This window comes from Crocuta crocuta, unplaced genomic scaffold, assembly GCF_008692635.1.
Source record: "Crocuta crocuta isolate KB4526 unplaced genomic scaffold, BGI_CrCroc_1.0 scaffold316, whole genome shotgun sequence".
Classification (NCBI taxonomy): Eukaryota; Metazoa; Chordata; class Mammalia; order Carnivora; family Hyaenidae; genus Crocuta; species Crocuta crocuta.
The window spans coordinates 787,679-801,734 of record NW_027529682.1 but is presented as its reverse complement, the minus strand read 5'-3'; the positions used below and the strand labels follow the sequence as shown (position 1 = coordinate 801,734).

The following is a 14,056-nucleotide window of genomic DNA, read 5'->3' as shown; positions in this document are numbered from 1 at the left end:
AGTGCATACGCAGACCCACGCACCATTGGTAGTACGAGCCGTGCAGACTTGGGGGCCAGAACGTGATCCTTAGTCCACAGTTTCTATTCCCCTACAGAAAAACCAGAACTCCAGTCAATCATTTTGCATAGGATGCGGAGAGATGGATGAAGCCCCTAACTCTGTAAATCAGTTGTGAAACTCCTATAATAAAGCACGTGAGAGGTGTGGCCCCTAAATTCCCTCTGAAATTTATTGTGTCAAGCGAGCAGGCCTTTTAAGGCACATAGTGATGCCTAAATGATTGAATAAATGTGGTGGGTGAGGACGGATAGGGTATTATCAGTCAAGCAGGCACCACTGAAAGAGTCTCGGCACTCTGGAACAAGGAGGCAGGACAGAAGCAGATTAAGGAAAACCAGCCTGGTGACTAATATCGAAGCCTCATCCACAGGCACCAAGACAGAGCCTGGGGGCTGGGCTGGGTGTAGAAAGCAGCCCCAGTCTTAGGGAGCTGGGCCAGGAGGACCAAGGCAGAAAAAATGAAATATATACCAGTTGGATAGGGCTTTAGAATAGGGCTCTGACTAGGTGTGGTAGGCGAATGGCATGCAGATGGGGCAGAAACCTGGAGTGCTAGAGGGGCGAGTCATACTTTGGTGTGGGGCTCAAGGCAGAAGCCCGCACCATAGCCTAGATCAAAGTGTGGAACAGAGTATGTGCTGGTAAGAATTCTATTCCAGGGACGCTGAGTACCCAGTTCCTGGGCTCCAGGTCTAGTTGGTGGTCGGAGGCCTACCTGACTCTGAGCAGCATCTACGAGTCCTGCAATCGTGGCCGGAAGCATGACGCCTGCTTGTAGACAGGGGTGAGCAAGCATGGACTCCATCCTACTCCCGTCAGAACTAGTTCAAACATGGAAGCCTTTCATAGGTTCAACTTCAAGGCAAGAACAGACAAAGGCAGAAATTGACCAGGAGAAACTTGATCCCAGCATCCACCTACTCTTCCCTTAGACAAAATCTCCTACATTCCAATGTGGTCTCACCATGGAAAGGACTCCCTAGACTGTACAAAGTGGCCCTTTGTCACCATCTGGGGCTCCTTGGAGACCAGGTGACGTAAGTGGTAATGGAACTGGATGAGAGGTGGTGACAGAAGAAAGAGTTTGCTCCAGAACAATGAGGTACATCCCTAAAAGTGGTGATTCATGTCTCCCCTTATCCCCAGGGTATTGGGAGACACAGAAGGTTGTTTCCTAGGAGAAGTATGCCTGCTGAGGGAATGTGATTTCAATGAGGGCAGGTTTCCTTCAAAGGGAATGCCATCCTTCTTCTCTGGACAGTAAACCCAAATGCACAGAAGGGCAACCTTGAGGGGAAGAGGCACTTTCAGAAGCTATCCAAAACGGAGGATAAGTTTACCACTATTGATCTCAGCCCCAGGTTCAAATCCAGGCCCTAAGAGTTGCAAGTCACCTCTAGCCTCTCTGAGCCTCAGTTCTGTCATCCATGAACAGGATTTGCCAAATGGTTGCTGGGAGGGCTATAGTCAAAGAATGCAACTAGGGCACTTGGCACAGAGCCTGACCCATGGGAATATTTTAGTAACCCTCTGTAGTAGTAGTAGTAGTAATGTATTCTGATCAAGAGGCCATGCAAATTCACTTTGATAACCCACTACCACCTCCACCGACCATCCACTAAACACCAACAGTGAAAGACAAAATAAGACAGAAAATGGGACACCATTGTACTCAAAAACAAGATACACATCTCCTCAACTAGCAACTCTAAGGAGTAAATGGAGAGAGGAGCAGGCAGAAGTGGCTTAGATTGAAAACATGCAGGGCCGCCAAGGTAGGAGGGCCCTGTGTTGATCATCCCCTTATATCCCTTAGTACAATGTGTCATAATTATCATTTATATCAATAATCTTCTCACCCCAATCACACACTGAGGGCTCCTCAAGCACAGAAACGGGGTCCCTCTTCGTCTCTGTGTTTCCTGAGCTTTTCCCAGCTCCAGGTGGATGGTCTGTGTTCAAAATAAGAAACAAAAGACTAAGGAAGATTTTATAAGCTCACAGACCCAATGGACCCAATATCTGCTTTTAAAACCTAGACTTTCAACGCCCCAACTCATTTTACAAGGCCAGCGTTACCCTGACACCAAAGCCAGATAAGAAGACTATAAGAAAAGAGAGGTACAGACCAATATTCCTAATAAATATGGATGTAAAAATTCTCATTAAAATATTAACAAACCAAATTCAATAGCACATTAAAAGGATCATACACTGATCAAATGGGATTTATCCCTTGGATGCCAGGATGGGCCAACATACAAAAATCAATATATGATATCCTATATAGAATGAAAGATAAAAATCATATGTTCACCTCATGAAGAAAAATCATTTAACAAAGTACACCATCCTTTCATAATAAAAATGCTCAATCAATTGGGTGTAGAAGGAATATACCTCCACATAATAAAGGCCATGTACAACCAGCCCACAGCTAACACTATAAATTCAATGGTGAAAGACTGAAAGCTTTTCCTCTAATATCAGGAACAAGGCCAACTCTTACCACTCATGTTCAACAAAATACTGAATAGCCTATCCAGAGTAATCAGGTAAGAAAAAGAAATAAAAGGCATCCAAATTGGAAAGAAGGAAGTAAAAATGTCTTTGTTTGCAGATCATGTTATATTATATACAGAAAATCCTAAAGACTACCATATGATTGTCAGAACTCATCAATAAACTCAGTAAAGTAAAATCAACATATAGAAATCATTTGTGTTTCTATGCACTAACATCAACACATCTAAAGGAAAAATAAACAATCCCATTCCCACTAGCATCGAAAACAATAAAATACTTAGGAATAAATTCATTGAAAGAGGTGAAAGATCTGTATACTGAAATCTGCAAGATTTATGAAAGAAATTGAGGACACAAACAAGATATCCCATATTCATGGATCAGAAGAATTTTAATATCAAAATGTCCATTCTACCCAAAGCCATCTATAGATTAAATGCAATCCCTATCAAAATCCATATGGTGTTTTCCACAGAAACTAAAAAAACAATCCTAAAATTTGTATGGAACCACAAAAGATCATAACTAACTAGCCAAAGTAAACCCAACAAAGAACAACGAAGCTGGAGGCCTCACACTTCCTGATTTCAAACTATACTACAAAGCTACAGTAATCAAAACAGTATGGTGCTGGCATGAAGATAGACACAGACCAATGGAACAGAATTGAGAGCCCAGAAATAAACCCTCCAATACGTATTCGAGTAACATTTGATAAAGGAGCCAAGAATACTCAGCGAGGAAAAGATAGTCTCTTCAATAAATGGTATTGGGAAAATTGTATAGCAGCGTGCACATACACCAGTCACAAAAATTAACTCAAAATGGATTAAAGACTTAAAACGTAAGAGCTGAAACCATAAAACCCCCAGAAGAAGACATAGGGAAAAAGCTCCTTGACATTGACCTTGGCAACAACTTTTTGGATGGGACACCAAAAGCACAAGTGACAATAGCCAAAATTCATAATAAGATTATATCAAACTAAAAAGCTTCTGCAAAGCAGAATAAAAAAAAAAAAAAGACGGGCGCTTGGGTGGCTCAGTTGGTTAAGTGTCTGACTTCAGCTCAGATCATGATCTTGCGGTTCATGAGTTCAAGTCCCACGTTGGGCTCTGTGCTGTCAGCACAGAGCCTGGACCCTGCTTTGAATTCTATGTTTCCCTCTCTCTCTGCCCTTTCCCCACTCATGCTCTCTTTCTCTCTCTCAAAAATAAACATTAAAAAATTTTTTTTAATGAAAAAGTAACCTACGAAATAGGAGAACACATTTGCAAACCCTATATCTGATAAGGGATTAATGTCTAAAACATATGAAGAACTCTTACCCAAAAAAAAAAAGATTTAAAAATGGGCAGAAAAACTTTGATATTTTTTCCAAAACTGACATACAAATGGCTAACAAGTACATGAAAAGATGCTCAATATCACTAGTCATCAGGGAAATGCAATTTAAAACCACAATGAGACACCACCTCACACCTGTCAGAATGGCTGTCATCAAAAAGACAAGAGCTATCGAGTGTTGGTGAGAGTGTAGATTGGCACAGCCACTGTGGAAAACAACATGGAGGTTCCTCAAAAATTAAAAATAAAGTGACCATAGGATCCAGCAATCCCACTTCTGGGTATATGCTCCAAGTAAATGCATACAGGATCTCAAGGAGATATCTGCACATGATATCATATCACTTGTTTGCGGAATCTAAAATGCCAAACTCTGAGAAACAGACAGTAGAACGGTGGTTTCCACTGACTGGAGCCGGGGCAGGGATGGGGAGATGTCAGTCAAAGTGTACAAACTTCTAGTTGATAAGTTCTGGTGATCTAAGGCACAGTGTGGTGACTACAGTTAATAATAGTGTATCATATAATCGAAAGTTGCCAAGACGGTCAATCATAAATGTTTTCACCACAAAAAGGAAACAGTGAGTATGTGACGTAATGGAGGTGTTAGCTAACACTATGGTGGAAATCGTCTCATAATATGTGTATATCAGATCAACACTTTTATACCTTAAACGTTCATGACGTTAAGTGTGAATTATATCCCAATAAAGCTGGAAACAATTTAAAAATAAATAAAACCTATCCTTACATCTTACTGTGTATAAGGCTACAGAAGAAAGGCTTGGGAAATTTCCGGTGATCTAAATCGAGAAAGAGAAGGGGTGCCTGGGTGGCTCAGTCGGTTAAGTGTCCGACTTTTGGTTTCGGACATGATCTTATGGATGGTGAGTTTGAGCCTCGCATGGAGCTCTGCACTAACAGTGAAGAACCTGCTTGGGATTCTCTCTCTCTCGTCTCTCTGCCCCTCCCCTGCTCATTCTCATTCTCTCTCAAAAAATAAATAAAACTTTAAAATAAAAGAACAATTAACATGTTTAAAAATAAATGAATAAATATATAAAGAAAGAAAGAGAGCTAAGCTCTGCTTTGCTTCCTGTTAGTGTGACCTACCACTGATGGTCAGTAAGATTAGTCAAACTGCTTATGAGTTATCCTCCAAATGCCATCTGTAAATGAAAAATGTTTCATTTTTCAGCCTGTCAGCCTAACACCATGCGTGCACAGCCTTGATTTCCATACATTGTGTACGTTTGGACCCCAATTCCATCTAATGGAAATACTCTTCCCTATACTCTCCATCCCTTCTAGGGAAATGGATAAACAGAAATATGAGAACTCTACAAAAGTCTTGAAATAAAAGTTGAGAATAATATCAGTTGCTTTACCTTGGGATCAAAATGTTTTCATTGCCTTTGTTCATTTTTTTATTACAGACCTCACATTCCAGTCGGCAAATTAGTGGTTTCAGAATCCTATGACACTTATATTAGTAGAAGTTTCCAAGTAACAAAAGAAATTATAAGTGAATGTAAAAGTAAAGGTAGGTGGTATTATTTTGGACTCCATATTTAAATATGTGATCATTTTGGGGCACCTGGGTGGCCCAGTTGGTTAAGCGTCCAACTCTTGATTTCGGCTCAGGTCATGATCTCACAGTTTTGTGAGGTCGGGCTCTGTGCTGACAGCTCAGACCCTGCCTATGATTCTTTCTGTTTCCCATTCTCTCTCACTGTCTCTCTCTCCCCCCCACCCCACCCCACTCTGGACCCCTTCCCCACTTTCACTCTCTCAAAATAAACAAACGTTAAATATGTGATCATTTCTCCATCCTGGTTAATAAGCTATTCAAGATATTTCAACTGGCTTAATAAGAAAGAAAAATATTTCCAGACTGTCTTCTAGATGCTTTCATGTTCAATTTGTAATATCCTCTCTTGAGTACCTAAAATGGTAGACATTCCATGGGAATACACCAGACTTAGTCACTATATGAAATAATTCAGAATTCTGCATTACAGCTATGTATCTTGCACTCTGAAAAAAGTTCCTTGTTACAATTTCCAGAAGTTCTTTAGCATTGCCTATGATTTGATCCAGGAGCACGGGCACCCACACACACAAACACACCTTCACCAACACACAGTCACTGCTAGCACTGACCAAGAGCAGTGTCCTAGAAGACTCTATAACACTGGTCTGTTTGCTATTGAATTTTATAAACACTGAACTCAAATATTAAATGATACATAAGACAATTCACTATAAATTTTTAGATAAAAAGGGATTACAAAAGTATATGCACATTACCATTTCTTTTTAAGTTATTTATCTTCATAGAGCAAAGATTGGAATTATAGACACCAAAATGTGAACAGTGGATAGCCTGGGCAATAGTAGTGTAGGTAACTCCCACCTTTCAGGTCACATTGATAAGCTGGGGTGCCCGGGTGGCTCAGTCAGTTAAGCTTCTGACTTCAGCTCAGATTACAATCTCGCGGTTTGTGAGTTCGAGCCCCGCATCGGGCTCTGTGCTGACTGACAGCTCAGAACCTGGAGCCTGCTTTGGATTCTCTCTTTCTCTCTCTCTCTCTCTCCCTCCCTCTCCAGCTCACGTTCTGTCTCTGTCTCTGTCTCTAAAAAATAAACACTTGAAAAAATTGATAAACCACTCACTTCATTACAACTCCTACGCACCTACTGTAAAGATACTCATCAGCATATTCTATCAACCAGGAAGTGCTCACCGAGTTCTACAGAGGTAACATTGAGAATTGTTATGAGCCCTACAGACATAGAATAATTTGTATCTTGATTGTGGTGTTTATGAAGAGTTAACACAGGAGATCTAGTTGGATAAACCTGGTGGAATCGAAAGAAACCAAGTAGATTATATCAGCATCCATTTCCTGATTGTGCTAGGGTACCATAGCTAGGCAAGATGTTACCACTGAAGGAGGCTGAATGACTGGAATACAGGACCTCCCTGCTGTGCATATGTATGTCTATAGTATACAGTACACATATAGTTTGGTATATAGTGTATATACTGTACACACACACACAATATGTGTATATGTTGGTGTATATACATGTTACACAATACAGAGGTCATACATATAATATATAATTATATATATACATTATATAATTTAAGTATTCATATATTGTATATATACATAATTATAACCTTTGCATCTATAATTATTTTAAGATTAAGAGGGTTTTTTTTTTAATGATGTTAGGTGCCTTAACAGTACAAAGCATTTCAAAATATCACTTAGCCAAATTGTCTCATTCTTTTTTTAAATTTCTTTCAGTGTTTATTTTTGAGAGAGAGACAGAGACAGACCGAGCACAAGCAGGGGAGGGGCAGAGAGAGAGAGGGAGACACAAGATCTAAAGCAGGCTCCAGGCTCTGAGCTGTCAGCACAGAGCCCAACGCTGGCTTCAGTCCACACACTGCGAGATCATGACCTGAGCCGAAGTCAGGCACTCAGCTGAGTGAGCCACCCAGGTGTCCCCAAATTGTCTCATTCTTGAGAATGTTTGTCCCTCCCTGGAACATCTGTCTTCCAGTATTTACAGAGTTAACATAGGTCTTTACAGAAACGTCTTCCAAGTCTTTGCTTTTTTTTTTTTTTCCCTCCCCCAGGAAATAACATCCTGATTGTGGCTCATGCATCTTCCCTTGAAGCCTGTACCTGCCAGCTTCAGGGTCTGTCGCCTCAGAACTCCAAGGACTTTGTACAAATGGTCCGAAAGGTAATTCTCACTTACATTTCAGAGGCCTGTGGTGCCAAAGTAGTTTCAGCACAGTTCAATGACTGGTCCTGACTGGCCAGTAGCTAAGTTCTTTGAAGTGCATATTTACTCTGAGCCAGGAATATGCACGTATTGATTCACTCCACCAAAATGGACTGAGTGGTGCTCTGTGTAAGGCACTTTTGGAGGCCTTGTGGAAGAGAAAAAGATGTGTTTGAGCTAGTTTTAGTTGCTAAGAGTGCACATTTAGAAAGGAGCTAAGAATTATAAGCAGACTGTCTGGATTTCCCTGGGGGGTCATGGATTAGATGCAGAGGGGTGTGTGGGCCAACACAGAGCATCTGAAGGCTCAGCTGGAAGTGAGGGCCTAACAGGTAGGCCAGAGGAAGCAGGGATTTAAAACGATTGGGCTGCCGGGCAAACCAAGAACAAGGTCATGAGACAAAACCCAGGAGATTGACCAACACATCTGGCTTCTTCCTTCTCATGCCTTCCCGTCAGCCACCCTCCCACACACTTCCCTCCAGGCTGACTTATCTGCCCCCAGAGAACCTGATTCAAACTCAACTGCAATTCTTTTCGGTGTTTAAAAGCTTCTTTATGCATCTGTGTCTCCCTGTGACCCCTTAAAGCTGCTTGAGGGCAGAGATTTTTGCCATTGTGTTTAACTTCAGTTCTGGTCACACTCACAGAAATACGTTTCAAATTTAGGAAGGGCACAGCTCCCGCTATGAATGTTATAGGTGCCCATGCCAAGAAGAAAAAAAAAAGACGAAACTGGGTGAAATATTTTTAAAAATAGCATCATCTGTCTCATTGCCCAAATATTATGTCTGAAATGTCCAAGCTGCATTTTTAGCTTGATTTGCAATTAGGAATCCACTCTGAGCACCTCAGCTTTCTGTGTTATTGTCCGCTTTCCTCCCACACAATTAAGAAGCAATCTATAAACAATTACTTAATCACACTAGGGGAGCTCACCATTTAATGAAATTTTCTGATGAATGCCCTTGCAGTGTAAATACTCTTCCCTCTAATTTGTCCGTTTTGTCCATTTCTTTTTTTTCTTTATATTTTTATTTATTTCTAGGAGAGAGAGAGAGAGAGAGAGAGAGACAGTGTGAGCAGGGGAGGGTCAGAGAGAGAGGGAGATACTGACTCTGAAATAGGCTCCAGGCTCTGAGCTGGCAGTCAGCACAGAGCCTGACGCGGGGCTCGAACCCACGAACCGCGAGATCATGACCTAAGCGAAAGTCGGACGCTTAACCAACTAAGCCACCCAGGCGCCCCTATCCATTTCATTTTTCTTGATTGACTTTTGGAAGAGATGCAGGTCTACAGAGCCCCTAGTAATGCCTATGAAAATTCTTTGTTCTCATGGGCCACCTGAAGATTTTTGTGTCTAGGTAAAAGTTAAAGCATTAAACCTCTGTTTTCTATTTTCCCTGTCTCTACTACTCTGACCTCAGATCCCATACCTGGGGTTTTGTTCCTGTGAAGAACTAGGAGAAACTGGAATTTGGCAGCTGACGGACCCACCTATCCTTCCTCTTACCCATGGACCAACGGGGGGCTTCAACTGGAGAGAGACCTTGCTCCAGGAATAAGCCACACCCGTGAATGAGACGGAAAGGCTTTGGAAAGCCTTTGTGAGAAGGATATTTCTGTGTGTTTAATAACAGTGGATAAGTCTGCACCACCGTCTAAGTGGACAGCTCAGAATAATTTAGCATATTTCCTTTCACGCTTTAAAGCTCTCATGATGAGACTGTGTGAATGAGAAAAAGACTTGATTCAGGGATAAAATTCATTCTCTCTGGATGCTTACCTAGCTAACAAGGCTTTCAAGAATCGTCTTCACGAATGAGGCAGCTGCTACGGCAAAGGATGTTCTTCCTTCCTTCTGCGCATGGCTAAGGAGTCAGAGCACTCCCAAAGGGAGGAATCAGCTCGCACTAAGGAAAGATAGGGAGACAGGGAGTGAGTCCAGAATCCAGCTAGAGGGACACTCAGCTGCCATTTTGGTGACAAGATTTTCTTTTTAACTCCGTGGTCCAGTTAGGCAAAGCCAAGCCAAGGAATTCTTTAACCGTTCTTAGAAAACATGCCCCCACCGAGAGTTCTTAGATTCCCCATCAAAGTCTACCCTCACTATGACCCGCCCACCAGTGCTGCTGGCTCAAGACGCCTGCTTGAGGATTCCCATCCACCCTGGTACAGCCATGTTTTCTCTAGAACATCCGGCTACAGCTTTTTGCTACAGCCCTTCCCCCTTGCTTCTGTCTGTGAAATGGGGAGACAAAGCACTTTTGGATACTCAGGAGGAAGAAAAATGTGTGAAGTATTCAGTTGCAGGAGCCATGAACTTGCAAAGTATAAAGGGACGTGGAATTTTCCGTGTTACAGCACTTCCAAATGGCCACGATTCACTCGTCTTTGCCCGTAGAGTCTAGACTGTGGTAACTGGTTAAGGATGTCAGTGATTTGAAAGCATGTAGGTTCGATACATTATCTGAGTCAGCAAGAAGCTCATTCTTGTGCAATACGGACATCTTTACAAACCATTCCAAGGGTCAGGTTACTGTACACTTAGAGTACCTGTCAATCATAGCAGAACACCCACCAGTGTATCAGTTATACCAGGGATGTGTACTGAAGTCAGGGAACTAATTTAAAGGATGACAGTCACGGTTGCTGTTTGTGCTGTCGTTTTTATTTGTTTTCTTTTCTATAACTTAAAATACGTAGGTAGGGCTACTTAAGAAAAGGTGGGAGAGCCACATCCTGTGGTTTTTCATCACACCTTGCTTCCCGAATTCAGAGGTAGTATATTTAGAAGAGAAATAAATGACAATCAAACCAAAACATCAGTTATCAGTGTGTATTTAATTGTGTGACTAGCTGACTGTTGGCAACAGACAACGGTCTGGTGCAGTGTAGTTCCCTAGATAGAATGTGTGTGCAAATTCCCAGACATGTAAAGGAAACATTAGTGTAAAACAAATCTATAGACGTCGTAGCACTGAATAAGCTTCAAAACCCAAATATACATAAAACCCAGTATGTAAAAATAGATCTATGCTCCTATTTGAAACTGGAATTTGAGGATTCCTAAAAAGAAGTAAAAGGATGCTGGCTATGTATGTTCATGTTCAAGAGGACTACAGTTGGGCTTTGTTTTTGTTTTTTTAAGTCACTTAGACAAATATGTCATGAATTTTACATTTTAAGAAACCGCCTTGATTTCTTCTAGCACTGCACAAACACTGATCCCGCTCCTGGGTATAGAAGTACTCTCTGCTGATAACCATCGAGTTATAGAAAAGTTTTAACCTTATAATGGGGAAAATACTCCCATTAAAATGTTTTAAGAAAAAAATCAGGTTACAGCTGATGAAATGTCACTGCTGTTCGTTCTTTTATCTGTAATGAAATGAATCCACTGTTCAATCAGATCTGTAATGTTTATTTGATTCTCCACAAATTTCCATGGACTTCCAATGCCCAGAATAATGCTCGAGCACTTTGCATCCGATTTCCTTGAAAACTGTAGCAGTGTGTTCTGGGCAGGGTCTGGACTTGAACAGAACAAAGTTTAGAATAGGTCATGCCCTCCTTCCTTGGCTGTCTTGGTCGTAGATGACCTGATAGGCCAGGTTAGCTGGGCAACAATCCATTGTCCTTAGCCCAATAGGCACAGAGCCTTAGGACTGTCATCTACATGAGCAGGAGGCACAGATCTGAAATAATTTTCTGAAGAATTTAGGTGGAAAACCCTGAATTAAAGAATTTATTCCTCTGCTTTAATCATCCAGATTGTTTATCAAAATGGTCTGAACGGCTGGAATTCATATTAAATTCTCTTTTCACGTATACCTACTTTAAAAACTGAACTTGGACTTCCCACTGAGAAATTCTCTGAAAACCATGTTGAATCTATGTGTCCTAAAAGGAATGCACAGGTATATTCCATTATTTCATTTTCATCCAAAAATTCTAGGTTGGTATCACAACCTGAAGTTCAGCATGGTACTTTTTGATCTGAGGCTGATGTTTAATAAGAACAAAACAAGCTGGAGGGGAGGAGAGAGAAGGAAGGAAGGAAGAACATGCAAGATAAGAACCAAATGTTTCTGGTAGAGAGGAATTTTTTTTAACGTAGAATGTTACCTGAAATAAACAGAGGTGAAATTAACTAAAGGATTTAATCCAGGACTGAAACTCTTAAGCAGTGTGCTGCTTGCACTAGTAGGCCACATCTATCCGCCAATGCCCCAGGATTATTCATAGCTGGGACTTAGGTGTCGGTGATTTTAACATGCCACATCTATTCCTTGTGGACTAGAATAATTGGCACATTTTAATGCACAAGCTGGGAGTCTTACTTTCCCAGGCCCTCTTCTCCATTGCTGCATCGGTAGCTAGGAGCTTTACCCCAGTGTGGAGGGAGAATACAGTGTTTTCCATTGCATTTAGATTCATAGAATCTGAATGGCTGATTAAATGGCCATCTGATGCCTAAAAGAGGGGGGTATTTTTCACCCTGTATTGGAAGGCTTGGAGGAGTTTCTACTTTTTATTTGAAGTATACTTTAACCAAAGAATTATTTTAGGATAACCTTATATTTAGAAGATGATTTTGCAAAAAATAAATATAAAAAAACAAAAAATATCTTCTGGAGTGATGTCGGTTTGGTAAATCACTGTGGATAATTTTCTTGCATTTCAAGCTGATGCAGTCATTTTCCTGTCAGTGGTATTTGGAGGCACATACGTCGTCATCCAGCTGTGCTTAGCGTTACCATAAATGTATCTTTTCCACTCAACAAGCTGTGTTCCTATTAGAGGAAGTCTTCTATTTCAGTTACCCAGTGCCACTGGGAACTCACTGAAGAGCTATGGGAAGAGAAGTTCCTATCTCATTGCCTTTGTAGGAAAGCGTCCCCGTATAGCAAAAAGGGAGGCATTCCGCGTAACCTAGGCACTGCACAACTCCAGTGTTTAATTTGAAAGCAGTGATGAATCGCTCTTTGGAATCTACTCTAAGTTATGCGTGTGTTCGAATACAGATGAACCTCCTTTTATTTTCACAGGCAAAGTCACAACTGTACTGTGTCTGCACGAGCTTCTCAGATAATGAGGCACAGGGTTATTTGCATTTAAATTGTAGTCCTGCACGTTTGAGAACTGAGAGGCGCTAGCTGGTCTGGCTGCCTTGCCAGGAGGGATGCGCCTGGCCTTGGAGGGTAGGGAAAAGAGCTATTTAACATCTACTTAGGTTAATATTCACTTTACAAAGGTGATGGGGGGATATTTTGTATGGCGATGGTGGAAGCTTTTTAATCCTTTAAACATAGGATTCAAATTGGATTTACTTCTCTTTAACACTTCAACCTAATGAATTTTCCTAGGAAAGTTAACTAGCTAGAATGAAAATTCAAGGGAAGGGAAAGACACACCACTAAATACAGAGGAAATAACTTGATCTTTAAATACATATAATGTGCTCAGTGTATGTAAGTTTAAAATTATAGCAAGGAGTAGACAGACTTAATATACAATCAGCTCTTAGCAATGTATTACACAAAACCACTTAGCTGCCATGACCCACACAAAAATCAGAATGTTATCGCTGTTTTGAACTATTCTTGGGCTCTGTACAGGATACAGTTGTATAATGGGAAATGTGTGCTGGCTCTTTCTCTGATTGTCACTCAAGATGGGAACACCATCCCAAAGCCTTCTGGTTACGCATAGACCATTCTCAACCTGCTGCTTCCGGAGGTGTGTCCGTTTCATTCTCATTTATAAGGCTGTTGTAGCGTGTGTGGGTTTTTTTNTTTTTGTTTTTTTTTTTTTTTTTTTTTTGGTTTTTCTATGTGTTTCGGGTGTATTTATTTGAAGAAACAGGTCTGTAATTATACAAAAGGAAAACCACACCAAATTGTATTGCCAAGTTCCTTGTAAACTACCTGTGGCATCTGTGCTCTCCTGGCTGTGTGTTCTTTCTCTGGATACAGCTCTGGCACCGCTGTAATGAGATCATTCCATTCCATGAGCATCTCCGTTGAAGTGGTTCATAGATGATTTAATAAAGAGGAGCTGTGTCCTCAGTCCAGAGCAATCTCCTATTAAATTCTGAGTGGTCTCTGTTCCTTCATGTTTTTAGATGCTGCTGTGGTCATTACTATTTCATAAATGTCCATTAAGAGTGTTATTCTTCTCTCAGAGGGCCAGGGGGACATTTCCTGCTGATGGAAATGGAGGAAAACCCTGGCAGCACTGTGGGTCTCTCTGATCCCCCTCTGGTGAGGCTGCTCTCTTAGTCACCCAGGCTGGAGAGGTGGCACTTGCC

At 41.2% G+C, this 14,056-nt stretch overlaps 1 protein-coding gene across 1 annotated transcript in view; it reads left to right on the top strand.

Moving 5' to 3' along the window:
* UBASH3B (ubiquitin associated and SH3 domain containing B) overlaps nucleotides 1-13,540 on the top strand; it is a 41,851-nt gene extending 28,311 nt beyond the window's left edge. The window contains exons 13-15 of the mRNA XM_077763052.1: nucleotides 5,373-5,479; nucleotides 7,592-7,701; nucleotides 9,171-13,540. Of these exons, the coding sequence (XP_077619178.1) occupies nucleotides 5,373-5,479; nucleotides 7,592-7,701; nucleotides 9,171-9,308 (355 nt within the window). The 3' untranslated portion in view covers nucleotides 9,309-13,540. The remainder of the gene's footprint in view (nucleotides 1-5,372; nucleotides 5,480-7,591; nucleotides 7,702-9,170) is intronic.
* The last annotated feature ends 516 nt before the right edge of the window (nucleotides 13,541-14,056 follow it).